The 22,595-nt window shown below is 33.4% G+C and overlaps 1 protein-coding gene across 1 annotated transcript in view; it reads right to left on the bottom strand.

Moving 5' to 3' along the window:
* LOC133196178 (chitin synthase chs-2-like) overlaps nt 1–22,595 on the bottom strand; it is a 63,496-nt gene that overhangs the window by 32,574 nt on the left and 8,327 nt on the right. The window contains 4 exon segments of the mRNA XM_061332107.1: nt 18,347–18,549; nt 18,768–18,932; nt 19,017–19,414; nt 19,794–19,994. Coding sequence (XP_061188091.1) covers nt 18,347–18,549; nt 18,768–18,932; nt 19,017–19,414; nt 19,794–19,994 — 967 coding nt within the window.

The following is a 22,595-nucleotide window of genomic DNA, read 5'->3' as shown; positions in this document are numbered from 1 at the left end:
TACAAATGATAATTGATATTTTTGTTTGAGAATAAAATTGAGGAAGGAAATAGATGACTACTTATAACATCTTTCGCATATACGCTACTGAATGCGTATGCATGCAAGCGAACTACTTTCCACAGCGAACGTTTTTTAGCAGGCGGCTATATCAAAGAAGAAAGATAAGGGAAAACAAAAGAAAAGATGACTTTTTTGAGGAATCACTGGCTAGTTTGTTGTATATGCCACAGCATCAACGATAGTTGGAAACGTCGGATAATATGCATAACAGACGAAGCCCGTTATGCATAAATTATCCCAACATTCCAACTGTCGTTGATGTCCCTGGCATACCCAACAAACCAGACATTGATTCCTTATATTTACATTTATATATGAAATAAAATTGTAAATATAAATTCAAAAAATGTTGTAAAATAGATTTTTAAGGAATCACTGTCTAGTTTGTAGGGTATGCCCACGGGCACTGGAAGTTAATGTAAATATTGAGTATTTGCATGTATAAAAAAGGAAGGGCAGGACATTCTTTTTGAGGCAAATTCGGGTTTGGGGTATTGTGGTTGCTTTTTAAACGGCCTGACGCGATAAATCATTTCTATATACTTATAATATAACTTGCTTCGTTTCGCTCCAATGCATTTTACTTGAAGAAATAGATGTTTTTATACCTCCAAGTGCCTAAGAATTTTGCTAAACTGCTCTACTTACGGTTACAATCACAACCGAATCTAAAGCTTAATTCTGATTGGTCTTCATATATTTGAAAAAAAGAAATTCTTGAAATACAAAAATGCAATTTGGAAAATTTGTCAATTGAGCCATCTCCTACTGGATTTACGAGACGATGAATTTTCTTTGGACGATGTTTTATTTTTGATTTTAATTTTCTACAGTTTGACTGACAAACGTTCATCTTAATTAATTAAATTTAACTGCTCACGATCAAAACATCTACATGTACATTGACAATTAATTTAGAAAGTTTATCATGCTTTTTAACTCTGACCTACATTTTTTCATCGTAAATCTTTTTTATATATTAACGAAAGCCGGAATAGGCTTTTTAAAGGTTTTGTATCATAAATCAAATGGAGACACCAAACTTCGAGGAACATTTAATTTCGTGGATCAACTCAACAAGGAAATCCACGAAAATTGGTGTTTCACGAATAATTAAGAAACCACAGTAATGTACATGTACAATATAAGGTGACCTCTGGTCCCCCTAATGACGAACAATAGAAGTCCCCCTAATGATGTACAGTATAAGGTGGCCTCTTGTCTCCCTAATGATGTTCAATATAAGGTGACCTCTAATACCCCAGATGATTTACAATATAAGGTGCCCTCTGGTTCCCCTAATAATGTACAAAATAAGGTGACCTCTGGTCACCGTATTCATAAACAACTTTATGTGACCTCTGGTCCCAATCATGATGTACAATTTAAGGTGACCTCTGGTCTCCGTATTCATATATGACTTTTTGTGATCTCTTGTTGTACAATATAAGGTGACCATGGTCTCCGTATTCATATACAACTTTATGTGATCTGATGCCCCCCTAATGATGTACAATACAAGGTAACCTCTGGTCTCCCTAATGATCAACAATATAAGGTAACCTCTGGTCCCCCTAATGATGTACAATATAAAGTAACCTCTGGCCCCCGTAATGGTGAACAATATAAGGTGACCTCTGGTCTCAGTATTCATATACAACTTGTATAGTTCTGTATTTTAATAAATTTGATTCCTCTTTACCAAAGGATGCTTTGTGGCATATTTGGTCATACTTGGTCACATGGTTCTTGAGAAGTCGAAAATGTGGAAAGATGGACACCAGTCTTTCAGTTCAGGTGAGCTAATAATTTGAAGCAAGAAGAAAACTAAATGCCGTAATACAAGGCATTTTTTAAATCTTCAAAATATTCTCATTGACATGTATACGTGTTGTTCTTTTATTGATTATGGAGTGCATGCAGGAATTGTATGAATTATAAAGTTTTAAAATGCAAGACGAAACAATGTTATGAATTTTAATTACCAATGAATATGATTAAAATCGTATGTATACAAATGCGAGTATAAAAACAGTAATCTTGTATCCTAAATTAAAGCCGAGAAAGAAAACAAAAAACAAAACAAAACAAAATGAATATTAAAAAAGCAAAAACCCCAAAGCAAACAAGAGATCCATGGGCCACACGCTTACCGAGTAACTATACCCCTTCTGATCTTCGCAGAATTTCATGCTCCCGTAATCGAAGATTCAGGGTATGTAGTTTTTGTCCTGTCCGTCTGTCTGTTAATCTGTTTGTCTAATTTTTCCCCAAAACTTTAACCTTAGTCGTAACTTTTGATTAATTGGATCTAGGACTTTAATATTTCATTTGTGTATTCCTTGTGACAAGTCCTTTCTTTGGGTATGAATAAATTTATACTCTTGATCAACTACAGTTGATGCTAGGGCTTTTATATTTCAAATGTATATTTCTTGTGACAGTCCTTTCCCTGGGTATCGATTTTGACCCTTTGACCTTGGAGTTTGGCCCACTTTTTAAAAACTTTAACCTTGGCAATAACTTTTGAACTGTTGGTTATTGGGCTCTCAAATTTCACGGGTATACTCATTGCAACAAGTCCCTTCTTTGGAAAAACAACATTTTGGGATTTCTTGACCTTGACCTTTGAGTTTAACTTACATTTCAGAAACTTTAACCTTCTCCAAATGACTGTCGTACGGGGGCATCAGTGTTTCACAAAAACATCTTGTTTCCAATATACTAGTATTCTTATGTTAAATTAAGAAAATATATTGTGACCCGCCTGTCCAAACCCATCCCCATGTATCATGATTTATCAAACTTGAATCTGAGGATGCTTCGATATATGACTGAGATTTTTCCTATGTATGACTTTACTGTTCTGGAGAAGAAGCTTTTAAAAGGAATTCTCCTATATATTCTTATGTAAAACTCTGCTTGGCCATCGTGGCCTCATCCTATATCTGGACGTCATGATTTGAACAAATTAGAATCTATATTACCTGAAAATGCTTCAGTATAAATATAACTAATCGTGGCTTTGCTGTTCTTGAGGATAAGAATTTTTAAGATTATCCTCGAGTATTTCTATGAAAAACTTTGATCGCCCATAATGCCCCTGCGAGAGTATCAAGAATAATTCTTGAACTTTTAAGAAAAGTTCATGAAATATATTCTTGAATCTGCTCATGAAATATTCATGAAGATCCTATGAAGTTATAATTGGACACTCATGATTTCATGAATTTCATTCATGAAAACCAAGTTCAAGAATATTCAAGAATAGTGGGTTGTTCATGAATTACTTACTACTCTTGAAAATTCATGAACTTCCTTATAGAATTCATGAAATCATAGTGTCCTGTGAATTTTAGCTTCATTAGATCTTTCATGAACATTTCAGGAACTTTTTAAGAATATCATTCTTGAATTACGTAATTTGACAGAAGGCCAAATTGGCAAAACCACTGTGAGTACCCTCAAAATACATGTACATAAACATTCTATTTAAAAATTTGATAATATATAAATAATGACTACAATATTCTAAACTAAATGCTCTGTATTAAATTAATTCATTGAATTTATAAATGTATACAGCCTTTAGCCAACACACTCTTAAACAATTACATATACAGTCTGGATCAGTTTCAGAATCTTAAACAACGCTTGTGTTCTTCTTATGGCACGTTCAAGTAAGTCAGATGCCTGTGGTGCATTTGTTATCCCTGGAACAGGATACTTTTAAATAATATGGGAATTGTGGTGATGCTGCAACTGGAGGCCAGAAAAAAATGTAGGAATTACCTGTCTTTTATACAGAATACTTGGTCTTTAATTTATAAAGAGTCAGGAATCCTCAGAGACGAGTCAAAGTCAATTTGTTCTAATCAGTAAAGAAAATTTAAATATGATTTTAGTTTCAATTTAGATTCAAGTTTCCTTTTTCTTCAATCTGAGCTAGTCCATGGGCACACGGGGGTGGGGGGTGGGGGGGGGTTGTATGCCCCCCTTCCATTTTTTATTATAAAATATATAAAAAAAATTCTGAGACCAAAACACAAGTTTTTTAAAATAAATTTTTAAAAAATATTTCATTAAAATCCATTTCATTTAACAATAACTGAAATTATATTTCTCTCCGAGTTATTTTTTTTTTAAATCACGTTTGTTTGGCATGCGTGTAACAAGTGTGCTAATCAACAAATTTGGAACCAAAATAATTAAAGAATTATGTTCTTACCACATGCTTTCTGTATTGCAGTCCTTCCTTTCGATGAATATAATAGTTAACACTCCATTAAAAAAATGTTGACAGAATCTAGATCTATCGACAATCTTCTGACAATGCAATGCACATCCTCCTTCCTTTCAATATATTGAAAATTTGGCGCTCGCGTAACTGCTTAACTAATCAGTAATGATGTTATAAATCAGCTACCAGAAGCGTCCAATCAAACGACGTTTTCTAAAAACGATTGAGGTTGCGATTCAAATCATACCCGTAATATTAATTGGCCGCCAATGTATTCTTGTTTGGGGTACCTTGATAAAAAATGGTAAATAAATAGGCCTAGTTAATCGTGGACTGGTACTATTAAATAAAGTTTTACTTTTTTATTATATTTATGCCAACGTTTCTACAAACTTTAAAAAAATCTTTGAATAAAAAGGGTGTGAAAAATTATTGATACGAATTGCCTCGCCATCCGCTAAAAAGATGGCGGCCTTTTTGTTTTTCGGTGGGCGATAGAAGTTTGTAAACTTGAGAATTTACAATATAGACTGCATTGGAGGTTATATTTTAAATGCACACCATCCAAACAACAGAAAGACCAGCACTGTTCCGCCTGCATTCATCAGCTCACAACATGAGTAAGTTTTCATCTGTTTTATACATGTTACATCGGGGGATGGATATCGTGTGCACAACCTGCAAGGTTGTTGTTTCATATGTTCTTAAATTAATTATATTTTTATGGCCCTATTTATTGTTTGGTTTGTTCGAATTTCAAAATGAGATTGGCAAGGCATTTGCTTTTTTCTCAAGAATGAAACAAGAGGGAGATAAAATACGATTTAAAATTATGTATACAGTGTTATTAGTTGACAGAGTTTGACACAATCCGTGTCCTCACAGATTACTTAGTAGGCAAAAAGTACCGATATTATGTGGAAATATTTTTATGAAGTATTTAAACTTAATATTTTTTTTAAAATTATCTAGCTTATTGAATTCAGGGAAAACGATTGTGTTTCTATTTATACATCAAAATTATTCACATAAATTGAAACTTAAGTCATCACAGGCATATTAGACGTATAGATTACCTACTTTGAAACTATGCAGATAGTTGCTGAATGTTTTGTTTGTTTTTGTTTTTGTTTTTTTGTCAATGCCTATTCATTTAAAATGTAACTTTCATTAAGAGCGTACAATTTTTACAGGTCTAACAAAGAAACAACTAGAACTGAAATATCCCAAAAGACTGAAGAATCAGCGGCAAGAATCAGCTATGTTTATCAGTGAAGGAGAATTGACAGGAGTATGATTCTTATGGAACCAAGTTGTTTTGGATCTTCTCATGCAAGCACACAATTTGAAACTGACATCATAGACAAGACTAATATGATATCTTTTCAGATGATCGGCAACATGTTTATTAACCACACAATTTTTATTTTCTACTTTAAGATGTTACCTTATAAAAAAATAAATATATATGTTGTAAATTTTAGAACCATTTATGCCCATGAACAAAAATGTTGCAATAGGCATGGAGGCTTTTTTTAAATAATAAATTATAAGTTTTAGGGATCAAATAGTATTTTTTTTAACATACTGGACTGTGAGTGATGGTTATCATTACTTGAAAACATTGATGATTCATGTATTTCTTAAATGGACATGAGAAAATACAATTCATGTTGATGTGTATGTGTATAATCATGAATAATCATGAAACTTGTGCTGCTGTGTCAATGTTGAAGATTTTCGAATTTCATAAAGGTTCATCATTGTTCATGAAGTATAAATTTTTTTCAGTATGAATGTGTTCATGAATTAAATTCATGAACTACTTTTATGAAACTATTATGAATCTTTTATGAGCATTCATGAACAATGATGAACAACTATAAGTCATGAATATCATCTCGCAGGAGTGGTCCTACCTTAACCTCTAGGGTCATTGTTTAAAAAAAAATGTACATATTTTGTCTACTTACTGCTAAAATATGAATAAATGAATGTGCATTTTGAAAAGAAAAAAAAAACAAATATTCTTCCTATATTTTCCTATGAAAAAGTTCGATCGCCCACAGTGACCCCACCCCATCCCCGGGGGTCATGATTGACAAACTTGATTCTACCTACCTGAGTATGCTTCGATCTAGATATGATATCATGACCTTCCTGTTCTTGAGAAAAAAAATTTTAAATATTTTTCCTAAATATTCATATTTAAAACTTTGATTGCCCATAGTTGCCACAACGTACCCCCTGGGGACATGATATGTACAACCCTGAATTTATACTACCTGAGGGTGTCTTTGACAAGAAGAACTTTTAAAGATATTTCTATGTAAAATTTTTGATCGCTTATAGTGGTCCCATCCTTCTCCGGGGGCATGAATTGAACAAATTTGAATATACAATACCCCAGAGAGCTTTCAGATAAATTTCATCTTTTCTTGCTTAGTGGTTCTTGAGAAGATTTTTATATTAAAGAACCATATGTTCACTATTCCTTTATAATCTATCCTTGGAAGAGTGTGTGACCCTTAATTTGAACAAACTTGAATCCCCTTTACCGAAGGATTATTGTGCCAAGTGTGGTTCAATTGGCCCAGTGGTTTTGGAGAAAATTATGAAAGTTCACAACGACGATGACAACAGACAGATTTCAATCAAAAAGCTCACTTGTACCTTCGGTTCAGGAGAGGAAAAATTGAAAAATAAAACTTGCGAAAATTTATGTTAACGTTCGATTTTTAAGGCAAATATCGCTATATATCTTCAAACAACACTATTTATAAAAACAAAACAAGAGGCCCGTGGGCCCATCGTTATCTTAGCTTTTTGGCTAAGGAAAAGTAAAAATCAGTTTAATATTGAAAAAGTTTAATATAACAGTAGGGGAGGGACATGATTTGAACAAACTTGCATCTAAACAATCTCATGATGCTTCTGAATTTATATGACTGATCATGTCTTTGCTGTTCTGGAAAAGAAAAAAAAAATTTCCTATAATTTTTAAGTGTAACTTTGATTGTCAATTGTAGTCCCTGCCTACCCTGGGGGTCATGATTTGAACAAACGTGAATTTACACTACCTGAGAATGCTTCATGTAATATTAATGGAAATAAATTGGAAATAATATGTTTAGCTATCTGTATATTATGTAATGTGTTAACTTAGGCTACATAAACTACTTGCATGTAATGTTATGAATAGTCTCAGGTTTTAGGGACCTTGCGGTGTTTAGCTAATAGTTACAGTGTGATCACGTGATCAGTATCAATGTTAGATACTCAAGCTGCAAGTGTCTGTGCACGCTGAAATCTGTAAAGGAAAACATGTGATTATTTATCACTGATCAACACCTAATAATTATCCAGCGGATTGTCAGTACATAAGGACTTATATGCACAATCGGTTTAATATGTTAGTGTTGATGTTATTTCCTCTCCATCGGAGCCTGTGAACAGTGAAAGGTCAAAGTTCACTGTAATGGCGGGTCGGACGATTGTAATTTTTTCCCCCACAGCCCCAGGCATTTGTTTCTTAGTTACAAATCAGGGGTAACGATGTGTCTTTCAACACCCCGGGAAAATTGTTCGGAATATCATTTAATAACTCTTTTATTCACGGTACGGATACCCTACTGGAATCTCACAAGAATCGCTGCCAGTATAATTATGGCGTATTGAAATAAATCGCCCTTTGAACACTTTTTTTATAACTCCGTACCAAATGCGACATTCTGAAGACACCGAGGAATGTCATCGGACCGTCAGTACTACAGGCTAAATGGAGTTCATCCAGGGCTACAAAATTATTCAGTACTGATCCAGTACACATGGTGGCATGGTCAATACATCTACAGTGAACAACACTTGCAGAAGTCTAAGGCCAGTATATAAAACTTAATATTGAAGCAAAAGATATATTTAATATATATGTAATGTATAGGAAATAAGTCTGAGAGTAAGATATAAAGCAACAAAGAAAAGAAAAGTATTAATATTGCATCTAACATTGTGTCGAAGTTTACTCTCTGTCAGACTAATATGATTTTTCAAGAAATTTTTGCACACCGTGCTATAAGGTTTGTAAGTACATGAACTTTCATACATCATGTCTAAGTACATGTAAATCAAGTCACATCCTCTAAGTTATTTATTCGCAATGTGAACTCGCAGTATGCATGATGTCTAAGTTTTCCATGTTACTGCCTCTAAGTTATTGATTTACTGCCTCTAAGTTATTGATTTGCTATGTGAACTAGCAGTATACATGATGTCTAAGTTTTCCATGTTACTGCCTCTAAGTTATTGGTTCGCAGTTGAACTTGCAGTATACATGAAGTCTAAGTTTTCCATGTTACTGTCTCTAAGTTATTTATTCGCAATGTGAACTAGCAGTATACATGATGTCTAAGTTTTCCATGTTACTGCCTCTAAGTTAATGGGTTCTCAATGTCAACTTGCAGTATATGATGGTGAAGAAATTCATGCTACTGTCTTAAAGATTTTGGTTCTCAATGTGAACTAGCAGTACATAATGTCTAAGTAGAATTAGTTGTGTCACTGCATCTATTCTAAGTTATTGGTTCTCAATGAGATCTAGGAGTACATGATGTATAGGTAAGTCATGTTACTGTCTCAATGATTTTGGTTTTCAATGTGAACTAGCTGTACATGATGTCAAAGTAATTCATGTTAATGTCTCAAAGATTTTAAGTCTTAATGTGAACTAACCGTACACATGGACGATGGTACTTGATGTCTTAGAACTCAAAGTTCGTCTTTGTTACTGTCTCAAAGATTTATTTCTCAATGCGAAATAGCAGTATATGATGACTAAGTAAGTTTAGTTCATTGTCTCTTAGTTATTGGTTCTCAACATGAAATAACAATACATGATGTCTAGGTAAAGTTAGTCATGTCACAGTCTCTAGGTATTGCAATTGGTTCTCAATATTGAACTAGCAGTACATAATGTCTAAAATCTAGGTCAGGTCACATTTTCTAAGATATTGGTTCTTAAGATGAACTAGCAATACATAATCAATGTCTAAATTACTTGTGTCTTGGTTGCTAAATTAGTGGTGCTCAATATTAACAAGCAGTACATAATGTCTAAGTAAAGTGAGTCAAGTTACTGTCTCAAAGTTATTACTTAGTTACTTATGTGCACTACTATTCACATATGTCACCCCTTCTAGTGTTATTGTGATTTAAATTCAAGACACGTGGTGTAGGTTGACCCATTCAAAGGTTATAGGGTAGAACCGTTTTTATAAATAAAATTGGCAGTAAACAGGAAATTGCTATAATCCGTTTCTTTTAAAAAACTTTCTGATAATTTTTTTTACAAATTTTAAACATAAATGGTTGGGATGTAAAAAAAAAAATCACAATCTACTCAATTAATCTTCGCTTTTGTGATAATTTACGGCGAAAATTCGATCTTAGTAGTGTTATTTTTTACAAAATCGCCCGATACGCTGGTAGAAAAAAATATATATGTGACAAACCTTTGTTTACCTTATATGGCTTTTGTTATTAATGCGCACAGAGGATCTTACCACCAACAATTGACCAATCATTGAATGAATAGCAACGTTAACTTGACACCTATGTGTTTACATTTTACTTCGAACATGTGGCTCAACTCATTCCATGGATTGCCAAAAAAAAAAACCAAACTGAAAAAAAACTGTTTATATGAAAAAATACGAAGAGTAGAAACTATGAAAGATGCCATGGGCGTTTGTAATTTGTTGTTACGTTGTTTACTAGAAAATGCATATAAAAAAATGTAGTCTGTGCCACGTATAGAACACTAGCGCTTCAACAGCTGTTCAAGGTTAAGGAAGACAAGCAGCATCTCTTAGGTATTTAAACAGTTAAATGGACAACAAAGTTTTTTTTTCATATTACAATACCCGTCACCATCTGTGCTTTTTGGTCAGGGAACCCACCTGACAATTGTATTCATTCACCGATAGTACAACAAAGGAATGCAGACGAAAATCACCTTACAGTATGACTTTGAGAAACCTAGAATTCCACGTTAATTTAACATGTTAAAAATGAATTGTTTGTAATTGTGAGCATGGAAATAAGAGAGTTAAAATGGACAGCATGAAAATGCATGGAAAAAATGTTCTATGTGCCTTTCCGATCGCCTTGTTTTTGTTTGTTTTTTTTTTCACGCGTAAAATTCCTGTTGTATCCGTAGTAACCCACAATGCAATTTAACTCATTCAGATCAAGGTATATTGGTACCCCATTTGCTAATTTAACGCCAAAAAATATAGTCCCAGTTCCCATGCATGCAAGCATGTTGGTTCAAAAAGAAATTTTGATACATAAGTGCAGAAAATAATGTCATGAAGAATACTTATTGACGTTTGAATGAATTCAAGAGAGATAATTGAAGTACATTTCTACAGATATTATTCGGTGGTGAAAAATGAAACGCAAGATAACTTTTCTGTTTACCATGTTTCCACGTGCTAGTCACTTCTTAGCCACATTTCCGCGAATAATTTACCTTATCTCTTTGTAGTCTCGCTAGATCTCGCCAGAGCTACTGTGAGAGCTACTGGGAACTCCTCGGATTTTATAATTTGCAGAACACCGAAAAATAAAATGTTCCGAACACATTAGAAGGGGTGTATGTATATTGAAGTAAGACGTCTCTCTCTCTTTTACAAGAAGTAAACAAGAACAAAGTTAGCAGTACTTGAATCTCAAGATCACTTCAACATGTTCAAGTCAAACATCAATACAGTATCACAAACAAAGCATGACTTTTAATTTTATTTTAATTTTTATAAATCACCATGAAGTGATAGATTTATTTACCACATTGTTTCTTATGTCTAAGAATAAGTGTCTTATGCTTTTAAGCCACCATCATGATATTATCATAGTATATGTATAATTGTGAAGGGCCAATATAAAATTTTTTTTGATGAGGCATTTCAATCTAAAATGGAAAAGTACCAAATGGTGTTTTCCTAGTTAGATAATAAGTTTAATATAGAGAGAAAGTAATATATATACATTTGTAACATATAAAATTAGAATTTGCCCTTTCAGTTTCATCTGTCAAAGAAATGACTAGACACAGATGATTCCCCAGTAAGTAGAAAGAGAGTAATTTGGCAGTCGAGAATTGGAAACAGCAGATGTCAAGTCTCTCGACTCTCAAAGTGCCATCACCAATGCCGAACCTATACAAGTGGATTTCAAGAGTCATCGAATACACTTTCCACTGAACCCAGTGATCAAGTTGCCCATCATCCTGGACATTCTTCAGATTCTACTATATATCTGCTTTGCTTAATCATTGGTCACATTGAAGGGGTTATTGGATAATGTTATGTTTTATGTATATCTAAAATTTGATACTACCCTTCCATACAGCTATGAATCATTTCATTCTTTGTTTTCCAATCAATGATATTTAAATCTAGGAATGTGTTTGTTGCTTCTTGGTTAGAGGTACATGTATGCCCTCCAACTCAATCAAAACAAATGAATCTTTCAAAGATACATTAATTCCATGATTTGGTAGATAAGCAATAGTCTATCTAGCTTTAGCAATTTTAGAAAAGAAGAAGTTAGATTGCAATTAATTTTACATATAAACCATTTTTTATGAATCTTGTATCTGAGCAGGCAGAAAAAGTTAAATACAAGTATTATAATGTATAAAGTTAAGAAATGTTCAATTTTATTAGCAAATTAATATGTCCAGGTTACCTACAATTGAATATTATTTCAAGTAGATCAGTTGTGACTCATTTACTCTATATAATATGTTCAGGTTACCTACAATTGAATATAACTAGAAGTGGATCAGTTGTGACTCATTTACTCTAATTTAAAGGCAGAGATTTTAAGCACCGCCTTCAAAAATACCTGGTATGTGTACCCCTGTCAATCAAGTACGTTAAGGTACATCATTGGGTGCTAGAACTTGATTGACATTTACTTACTATTATCCCTGTGTATACCCTGTACACATTGTTTGACACTCGTGGTGTCCATCAAATTAACTTTTGATTCTTTGATATTTACCACACATGGTATAAACAATAGAGAAGCTGTATTACTATGGAATTTTTAGCTTGATAATATATATATATATACACACCTTTAATATTTGAAATAATTATGATTTTGTTTACGATAATATATATCAAAATTTGGTATAACTTTTTTTCATAGCTCAAAAAATACTTTGAATAATAATATTTTTTAATGGGCGGGGATACTTTGACACATATTCAATTACAAATTAATAAAAATTATTGAGATTAAACTTTATTTACAACTTTTTATTTCTATTTTAAAATCATCTCAAAATCCCAACACAGGTAAAGTTTGACTTCTTGGGTACTCTGCTGTGTATTAAATCACTTCCTGTGTATAGGGATTAGGAGACAAACAACCAAAGGTAGACAGCTAGCCCTCAAGGCATTCACACCTGTACAAAATAAGCCCCTCCCTCACCTGGAATTTACCACCCGGTAAAAAATCTCTGCCTTTAATATGTTCAGGTTACCTACAATTGAATATTACTTGAAGTGGATTAGTTGTGACTCATTTACTCTAAATACATAATTTAAATCACATTTCATGAGGCATGTAATTTAATTCTGTACATGCAGGTTTTGTTTAGAGAAATCTACCCAAACTGATCAGGAATTATTCTTAAAGTTTTTTTAACAATAGTTACAAAATACCTACAGCATGTACAGTAAAATATTTTTTTTAAAATTACGCTTGACATATTGTTTGTGCAGAGATGAGCATATTCAATGATGATCTGTATTTATAATGAGTACAAGAATAAAAAAAAAAGGTAATGGTAATTTTTATTAATTACTTTAGAAAAGTAGTTGTACTTTAATTAATAAAATGTAATTTAAATGTAACTTAATAGGGGAAAAAGTCAAATTGATAGTGATTGTAATGTTTTTGCTAATCTTTTTGAAAACTAATATTCATTAAGCAATTAGGCATCATTTGTTTGGCCAGTTCATTCCTTCATAAATTATGAATTTGCCAGAGCCATCCAAGGATTTTCTTTAAAAGACAGTCAACATGGTCAAAAGTCATGTCAGACAGCAGGCTCCCATCAAATGAGGGAAATCTGTCAATTTGGAGACCATTAGTCATACATGTTCTATTGGGAATCACTGAAGTGAGGGTAGTCTTCAAAGAGTGTTGTTTCTTTGGATTTTATTAGGAGAATTAATTATAGGGATACCCCAATCTATAGATCAGGTGTTGTAAAGTTCAGACATTATAGATTTCGAAAATGGTGAAAGGGATTGAAAACTGAAAGTTTATTTTCGCATCATACTAAACTATGCAATCCGGTCAGTTAAATCTTTTAGAGGCCCAGTCTGAGTAAAAGTCCTCTCCATTGTTTTTATTACTTTTACCAATTTTAACACATAAAAGGCCCCTCTTTTTTTTCTTTTTATAAAAGACACTCCAGTTTCACATTCATTTGTTTCAATACACTTAGAAGTAGCTTTTGCAGTCATATTTTAAATCCAACACAACACAAAGAACATAGTTTTTATATTAGGGCAGCATCACAAGCAGCTGGGTTAGGTTTCTCTGAAAATGACATTCAATGTATGGGTATATGGAAATCTAATGCAGTCAAGAGATATATAAGGACAGGATCTTTTACTCTTTTTCTCCAATACATTGTCCATTTTCAGAATTATTTTAGTCAGATAAGTTTTCCCATCTTCCCTCAAGTATATTGAGCATAATACCAATCATCCTCTTACATAGGTGTTTATGAAAATAGTCTTAGATGGGTCAGATTATGTCTGCTATCCCTTTGTAGGCTATTCCTAGATCAGCTTTTGGTGACCCAGATTATGTCTGCCACCCTCATGCAGGTTGCCCCTAGATTAGCTTTAGGTGGTTCAGATTATGTCTGCCACCCTTATGCAGGCTGTCCCTAGATCACTTTAGGTGGTTCAGATTATGTCTGCCATCCTCACGCAGGTTGTCCCTAGATCAGTTTTAGATGGTTCAGATTATGTCTGCCATTCTCCATATACATTATCAGTTTCAGATGGGTCAGGTTATCATATAACTTTGTTGCCTACTAATAATTATTAGGTAGTATGAATTGAATGCATGAAGTTTTGTGTGTGAATAATTTGTTTAGGTCAGAATAGTGTCAGTTATTCAATTAAGTTGTCAGAAAAGTTTCACTTACTTAAATCTTTGCTGTTATTATGCAAATAATGCCAGCCTTGATACTGAAAATTAATGCTCATCATTTATTCAATCCTAATATGGTAGGATTAAGGATGTGTATAGAACTATTTGTCATTATTTCTTAGATACAATATTGTATTTAGAAAATTCCCTATGGTGTAAAATAGATGTATGTGAGTTGTTTCCCTTGGGTGGCGGAAAATCCAACGTAGTTGGATTTTGGTGGCCTATTGTTGGTTGCCACCTTATTTTTCACCATAAGTGTTTGATAAAATTGTATTTTTGACTACTATCATGCTGTACCTTTAAGTTTTGGGAGATCCAAATCCTGGTGTATACAAATTGTAGAAAAACATAGGATCTCCCAATTTTCATGTCTTTGTTACAACGCGAAATGCAATAACAACGCGAAATGTAATAAACCGGGATTATTGCATTTTGCGTTATTACATTTTGCGTCGATATCAACGCAGAATGTAATAACGCAAAATGTAACAACACTATTTTTAGGATTATTACATTTTGCTTTATTACATTTTGCGTCCAGATAAACGCAAAATGTAATAACGAAAAATGTAATAACACGATTTTTGGATTATTATATTTTGCGTCGTTACATTTTGCGTCGAGATTAAGCAAAATACAAAAACGCAAAATGTAATAACACATTTTTGGTCAGATTGAGAATAATTTTCAATTGAGTAGTAGGAAAATAAAACAATATGCATATTCTTACAATAGATCTGATTTCATCATATATTGATATCATTAGCCATCTCAAATCAGATGATATTCAAATCATAGGTGTTGCAAATTAGAAACGTGCGTGCACATGTGTGTATGGGGATGGGGGGGGGGAGGGCTTTTGCGTTTATCACTGTATCAGTTTGCTTTTTCTTTTTGCCAATAGGCACATGCACGAAATTTAGAAAAGAAATCTATTTATTTTTACTAGCAAGTGTAAATATAGCGGGAAGGGGGTTTCTTGACAATTAAGATATCACACTGTTTTACAAATCATGTGCATTGCAGACCAGCAAAAATAAAATTCCCTCTTTCTCTAATAATAAAATGGATTGTTTCTGCATGTGCATAAAAATACAAAGATCAACATACGAAGTAAACCCTACCCCCGCTTCTCCTCACCAGACACGCACACACACATGCACTTCTAATTTGTTAACCAATTTACACAAGCATGTGGTACATGCATATCAAGAGCTTTTAATGGACCCATGGTCAACCTTTAGTAATCAAGAATGTCAGTAATGGATATATAATACAGACTGATTTATAAACAGACATCTCATGTTAGAAATAGAGTTTAAAAATATACGATTAGATTTAGTGATGTCCGTTAAGGCCGTAATGTTTGTCTAATATTCTTAGGTCTGTCTGTTTCCCCATTGTTATATGTTTAAATCAATATTGTGATGTTTCGCAATGAAAACAATACAGAAAAAATAATCATATTTGTTTTATAACATTTTGTTTTATTACATTTTGCGTTGTCTTCGACGCAAAAAATAAATAACGCAAAATGTAACAACCAAAAAGTGCATTATTAAATTTTGTGTTAATCCCAACTCAAAATGTAATAACGCATAATGTAATAATCCAAAAATCGTGTTATTACATTTTGCGTTATTACATTTTGCGTTGATCTCGACGCAAAATGTAAAAACGCAAAATGTAAGAATCCCAGTTTATTACATTTGCGTTGTTATTACATTTCGCGTTGTAACATGTCTTACCTTTGTGTCATTAATATTCTGGCTGAAAAATAACAAAGCTGCGGGAAACAATATGTTTAATAATTTTCATTCTGAGCATATGGAAGGCATAAATATAAATATGACTATTCAGGATCTGCTCGTCTTAAAAAAAGATGATTTTTTAAATTATTTTTTTATGTATTCCTTTGTAAAACTTTGATGCCCCGTTGTGGCCACTCTCTATTCCTAAGGAGAAGATTTGAACAAAATCAAATCTACACTATCTGAGAATGCTTTATATCAATATGACTAATCAAGGCTTTTGCTGTTCTTGAGGAGAAGATTTTTAAAGAGTGTTCCTATGTAAAACTTTGATCACCCATTGCGACCCCTTTCTATCCCCAGGGGTCATGATTTGAACAAAACTGAATCAAAATCAACTGAGGATTCTTCCATATCAATATGATCAATCATTACCTGAGGATGCTTCCACATAAGTTTCATATTTTTGGACCCAGTTGTTTTTTAAAAAAAAGATTTTAAAAAGTTGTCGTTCATTTTTTTACTAATTTGTAATTATCTCCCCTGGAAGCAGGTGTGGCCCTTCATTTTAATAAACTACAATCCCCTTTACCCAAGGATACTTTGTAGCAAGTTTAGTTGAAATTGGCCCAGTGTTTCTTTAGAAGAATTTGAAAATATGAAAAGTTTACATATGGAAAGACAGACACCTAACAAAATTTGATTAGAAAAGCTTGAGCCTTCGGCTCAGGTGAACTAATAAAACTAACTCAAAAATATCCCATCCTCATATTCATTGGTTTGAAGATTCAGGACTCCTTGTATCTAAAGGTGGACATGAAGTTCTAATACTCATTGTAGGAACAGGCATATCTGGGTAAAGACGGAGAATCTCATCTTCCTCACTGCTCACATTAATCGTTTCTAACTTCTTTTGGATGGACTGTCTAAGGTCTACAATGGTTTGATGTTTCATTTCAGGTTTTCCGGAAATGTTCTGGAGCCAGATTCCTGTTTGGAGTATTTTCCATTTGGAGTGTCCAGTAGTACTGATATTCTCTTTTTCCTTCTTTTCCTCTTTTACCTCATCGGCTATTGGTTTCTCAAACTTCTTGATCGGGATTTTTCTATCTAATTCTTTATTAAAGATTTTTGTTGTAGCTACTATATGAGAAATTGTTGACACACGGTGTGTCAACATTCCAAAAAACTGAATTAAAAGCAGAATTCCAAATACAAGCGTAAAAGCGATAGAGATTGGTTCGATCACGCCTTGAGTTTCACCAACACTGCATGGTAGATGGATGGAAAGTGTGTTCTGATAAGCATTTACTTGAGTGAGAACAAAAAAAATTGTAACAAAGATGGCATTTGTTATAAAATAAAAGAAAAACACCTTGTTTCTAAGTTCAATAAGTTCAGCTTGCATTTTTGCCTTTTCCCCTTCATTCATTTTCAGAGGTTTTAGATATTTTTTGATAAATTTTCTCCAAAAGTCCTCTTCATCCTTTTCAATGGGATTGCATTCTTTGAAAATACCACGTTTTTGGTTTCCCTTTTGTCCTGAAGAGGAAAAATAATATTTTATCACCTGTATCTTCTTTATTTTATGATAAAGATACACACACATGTACACTTAAAAGGTGTATACATGTACCTTTCTTATCCGTAACTTTTGCTCTATCTTTGGAGTCTTCATTCTTCATGGTTTCGGATCCCTGAACTTTTGATTTGTTTTCGTCTCCCTCGTCTATCTGTTCTTTCTTCTTTAATTTCCCTTGACTTTTTTCACGTTCTTTAACATCAGACTCTTTTTCTGGCTGCTTCTCTTCCTCTGATTTCCTTTCTTCTTCTGACACAACAGGTCCTATATCCTCAATTTCGTTAAAACATAAAATACATCTGTAAGGAATAAAATTTTCATTTTATATTAAAATAAACCAAAATTGTAATATAGCCTATATCTTAGCGATAACTGAATTTCCATTAAATGATTTTAATACAAAACCTTTTTGAAAGAAAGGCCTTTTTCATCGAAATGATTATATCTTTGCATATTGACATGTACCTGCACCAGTCCCCAATAGAAAACGATTGGCCTAGAACTCGTTTCTTTATCATTTGAGAAGAGTGTTCTGTTTTCGCTGTTTTACTTTCTCGAGTTCCCCAGTTAACGTTATGCAGATTGCCAACAGAGTAAAAAATCAGAAGCATAGACATCGAGGGAACAGCCAGAAAATAAAGCAGTCCGTGCAGAATGCAGGTAAATTCCTAACAAAAAAAGGCTAGAATGTTATGCATAGGCAAAGTGATTGAAAAACAAAAACATCTAGCACTACAAATTAATTACTTAAATCTTATGTATTAACGTCTTTTTCGTTTTAGAATAAAGTACTGAAATAAATCCGGGGCTCTATATGACACGTACGATCTATCTTGTGAACACTAGTGAAATATACATATGCCTGTGATAATTAGTTTATAAATACCTTTGGGTGTAAGAATGCAGCAATCATAAAGACTCCAGCCACGAAACAAAAAAAGACAGTTGTAACTGAGCAAAACTGTGCCTCGACGCCCTCTTTCAGCAACCCTATCAGAACAACCAACATGACCAAGCTGTAAAGCGTCGACAATATTGCCGCAATCATAAGCTGTAATACAAATCAATAATAATTCAAAATAACTTATAAAAGCATAACGTTATGTGGAAAGAGTGATGGAAGAGGCCTATTTACCTGCGTTTCCTCTTTGGCGACGTAAATCGAGATTATGAAAATGGCCACAGGAACACCATTTAACAGAAGAGCAAGCCATGGTTCAATTTGTGGAAAAGCTGTTATGATGGCTCCAAGAATCAACAGAAAAATTGTTCCTGGGGTCAGTATTGAGGAAATGAATAGACATATGTGGTAAAAAATGTACGGTCTTGATATGTTCTGATTCATTTTTCTGACACTGTTTCCATTCATTAAAAGATCCAAAATGTTTGCCATAGTCGATGGAGCCCAACGTCTTCTCTGGTTATAAAATTCGTAAAATCCTTCCGGGGCAAAGGTCAAAGCATCTGAGGCAGCACAATATTCTACCCTATACTTTTGTTTCAACAATAAGGTACATAACCATCTGTCTTCACCTGTAATAGAAAAACACCTGGATTATCTTGTGATACATAGACCATTAATTTCTTCACCTGTAATAGAAAAACATATTACCTGGATTATCTTGCGATACATACATGTAGACCGTTAATTTCCTCCCATATTTGCAAGCCAGCAGACATTTTCAAATGAAGAATGTACAAAATTAAATATTCATAATCTGCTATGAAAATTATAGCATTTTGTCAAAATTTTTAAAAAGTCAATGCACATAAGTGATATGAAGAAAAAAAGATATGTTATATTGTTGAAATTCATACTGTCAACAGTTGGTAGGGCTTGATCATTCTTAGAGCCTGCATCAACTCTATTTCTGTAAAGCTTTGATATTTTCTATGTTTTATTAAAATGTACCTTGATCGTACTGCACATGATGAGCAGCTTCAGTTGGCACTCTAGTGTAGGTTTTCATAACATTATCTGCTAGCAATGCTGAACCTCGGAACAGACTGAAGCATCCAGGAGAACATAATACACAACCAAAAACATGCTCTGTGGCCTTCTGAAGCCAGTGGCTTACAGCATACTCAAACGTTTGATACCAAACCATAGGGCCTAGTAAAGATTATCAAAGCATTATCACATTTAACACTGCAGTGTGTCAACTGTTTAGGCCACCTAAGTCACTCAGACGACATATTGCTGTGTTTTGTCAGACGTCGTCTCCGTCGTGCGCCGGTCGTTAGACAAAATTGAACATTTTCAGCTTCATCTCTTGAACTGCTGAACAACATGTCAACAACATATTTGCATATAGCATCATTAAGTAAATGGCTAAAAAATAATTATTTCCATGGTGCCTGCCTCCATGGGTCCTGAGGAGTAGGGATAAAAACCATAAAATTAAAGCTATCTTTTAAAATCTTCTTTACTCCTGGACATCAAACAGTCAAACTGTTGGCATGAATGTAATAAGCACTGAGTCCTCGACCAAAACTGTGAAGTTCATGGACCCAGAATCAGGGGTTCTGGAATTAGGCTGGGGGTTTAATGATCATAGAGTGGAAAAGCATAGATTCTTGAAAATTCTTCTCTCCACCACCGCTGTATATGTTATATTTAGAGTAAGAGTTTCCTACTGTATCGGAGATACATGCCGGGGCTTAAGGCAAGAGCAATACCTCTAGCCATGCGCCGCCCAGTAGGAAACGAGTTTTCTAAATGACTTGTGACATGACCTTTTTCATGACCTCACTAATTTACATGTGTATTTGGGAACAAATCTCAACCAATCAGATGATAGTGCAGAAAGTTGATTTAGTACCCCATTTTTAGCAATTGCAACTGAAATACTGAGTGAGGTGGACGTGCAGGTATCTATCGATTTAAATAATTATTATGAGATGCATTATATTATGTGTTTTCCTAAAATTTAAATAAATCTAAATTTTATTGCACAGGGTTTTTATTTCCTTTCTTTTTTAGCTAGTGCTGACAATTTTTTTTTTAAATTTTATGCTACAAATTTAGTGTAGAACATTTTGATACATAGGAATCATGTTGGAATGTATTTGAAACAAAAATGTTTCGGGGAGGTTGTATTTTGAGAGAAATGTCCGACAATGTCATCGACCGGTAGTCACACATGTGTATACAGAATTATTGACTCCAAAATGAAATAAACAGTTGAAAGAAAGGGGGTATATTACCTTCATGTTTGAAACAAAATGTAGAGTAACCAAAGGCGGATCCAGCACTCACTCGCTCGCGTCGGTATCCGCCTCCCTATTCGATGTTTTTTTCTCTTTTTGGTTTTCGTAAATTATGTTTCCTAAATATTTATACACTTCTAATTTATAAACACGTAACTATCACGCAGATAGCGTCGGGCCTGATTATGAATCTCCTCCACGAAATCCCCGATTTACCAGTTGAGACATTTTGTTCGAAGAAAACCATTTGTGTACTGCCCCCACTCAATCCTTTCTAAAATTTTTAAATCCGCCACTGGCAATTTAACGTTGTAAAATTCTATTCTTAAATTATCTGATTTTGAATACCTAAATACTAACAGCGCTATAATGCAATTTAAATGATTCTTATGTCTATATCATTTAAGATACGGATTCAGTTTGCCTGTTTCGCTAAAAATAAACCGTACTGTAACGTTGATATTTTGCAGATAATGTACAGTTTCTGCTCATTTGCATAGGAAACACCCACAAAAAGTGTTCTGTATTTATAACGCAGTTATTGTACGGTTGACGTCATAGGAAATTTCGCCGGGTCATGTCACAATTTCATATGGAGAAATGGTGTTCATTCTGCTGATTTGCATAACGGCCATTTTGGAACTATAATGGCGGCCGAATTTATTAAGGCTTATATAGAGAAAATACAAAAATTGTGAATTTTAATATCCTAACTATTTCGGATAAAGTTCAATCTAGATTGTAACACCACGCACGTAAAATAACTAAAATAACTAAAAAAAATTTAAAAATAGATTAGATTTAGTTTACCCACGGCGTATTTGCAAGATGTTTTCTGGACTAAATATTTCTTATTAAACAGGCTAGGCTTGACTTTCTAATATCTGAAGAGCTTGTCAATCTTAAACACTGCATGTATTCTCTCCGTATATAGACAGATCATTCAATAATTGAACTTCAACTAAGATTTGATTATTTTTCAAAAGAAAGAGGGTTTTGGCGCTTTAATAATTCTTTGTTGAAATATCTAGACTATGTGAAGAAGGTCAAAGTATATCTGATACTGATGTAGAATACTTGATGGTGCATACTCTTACAATATTGCAATATGCAGTTAATTCAGTCATCTTTTTAGATGGTAAAAAATCCCCTCGCATATGTGTTCTATCACTTGTCAATCAATTGTCTGGTCTCAAACTAAATAAAAAAACTCCTTGTGTAAAAATTGGTTCTTTGATTCAACAAAAGTTGGCATTCGTTCAGATTCTAATTTTCAATGGTCATAGGAACCATTTACTGTATCAGTTGTAGCCTATTCTGTAGATTTGAAACCTAATGTTATGGACTCAGTTTCTAGTTTCCAAACTAAGCTTGTTGAATGAAAAAAAATAGACTCTTGGTAAAAAATTACAGTGGTAATGTCATATAATTTTCCAAAATATGCAACCTGTTAATTTGTTTGTCCAATCCATCATATAAATTTATGCAAGATCTAGAGAAAATG

Source organism: Saccostrea echinata, unplaced genomic scaffold, assembly GCF_033153115.1.
Source record: "Saccostrea echinata isolate AGI-Se365-2 ecotype Australia unplaced genomic scaffold, CSIRO_AGI_Sech_v1 ptg000030l, whole genome shotgun sequence".
Taxonomy (NCBI): domain Eukaryota; kingdom Metazoa; phylum Mollusca; class Bivalvia; order Ostreida; family Ostreidae; genus Saccostrea; species Saccostrea echinata.
This window is presented reverse-complemented; position numbering and strand designations above follow the sequence as displayed.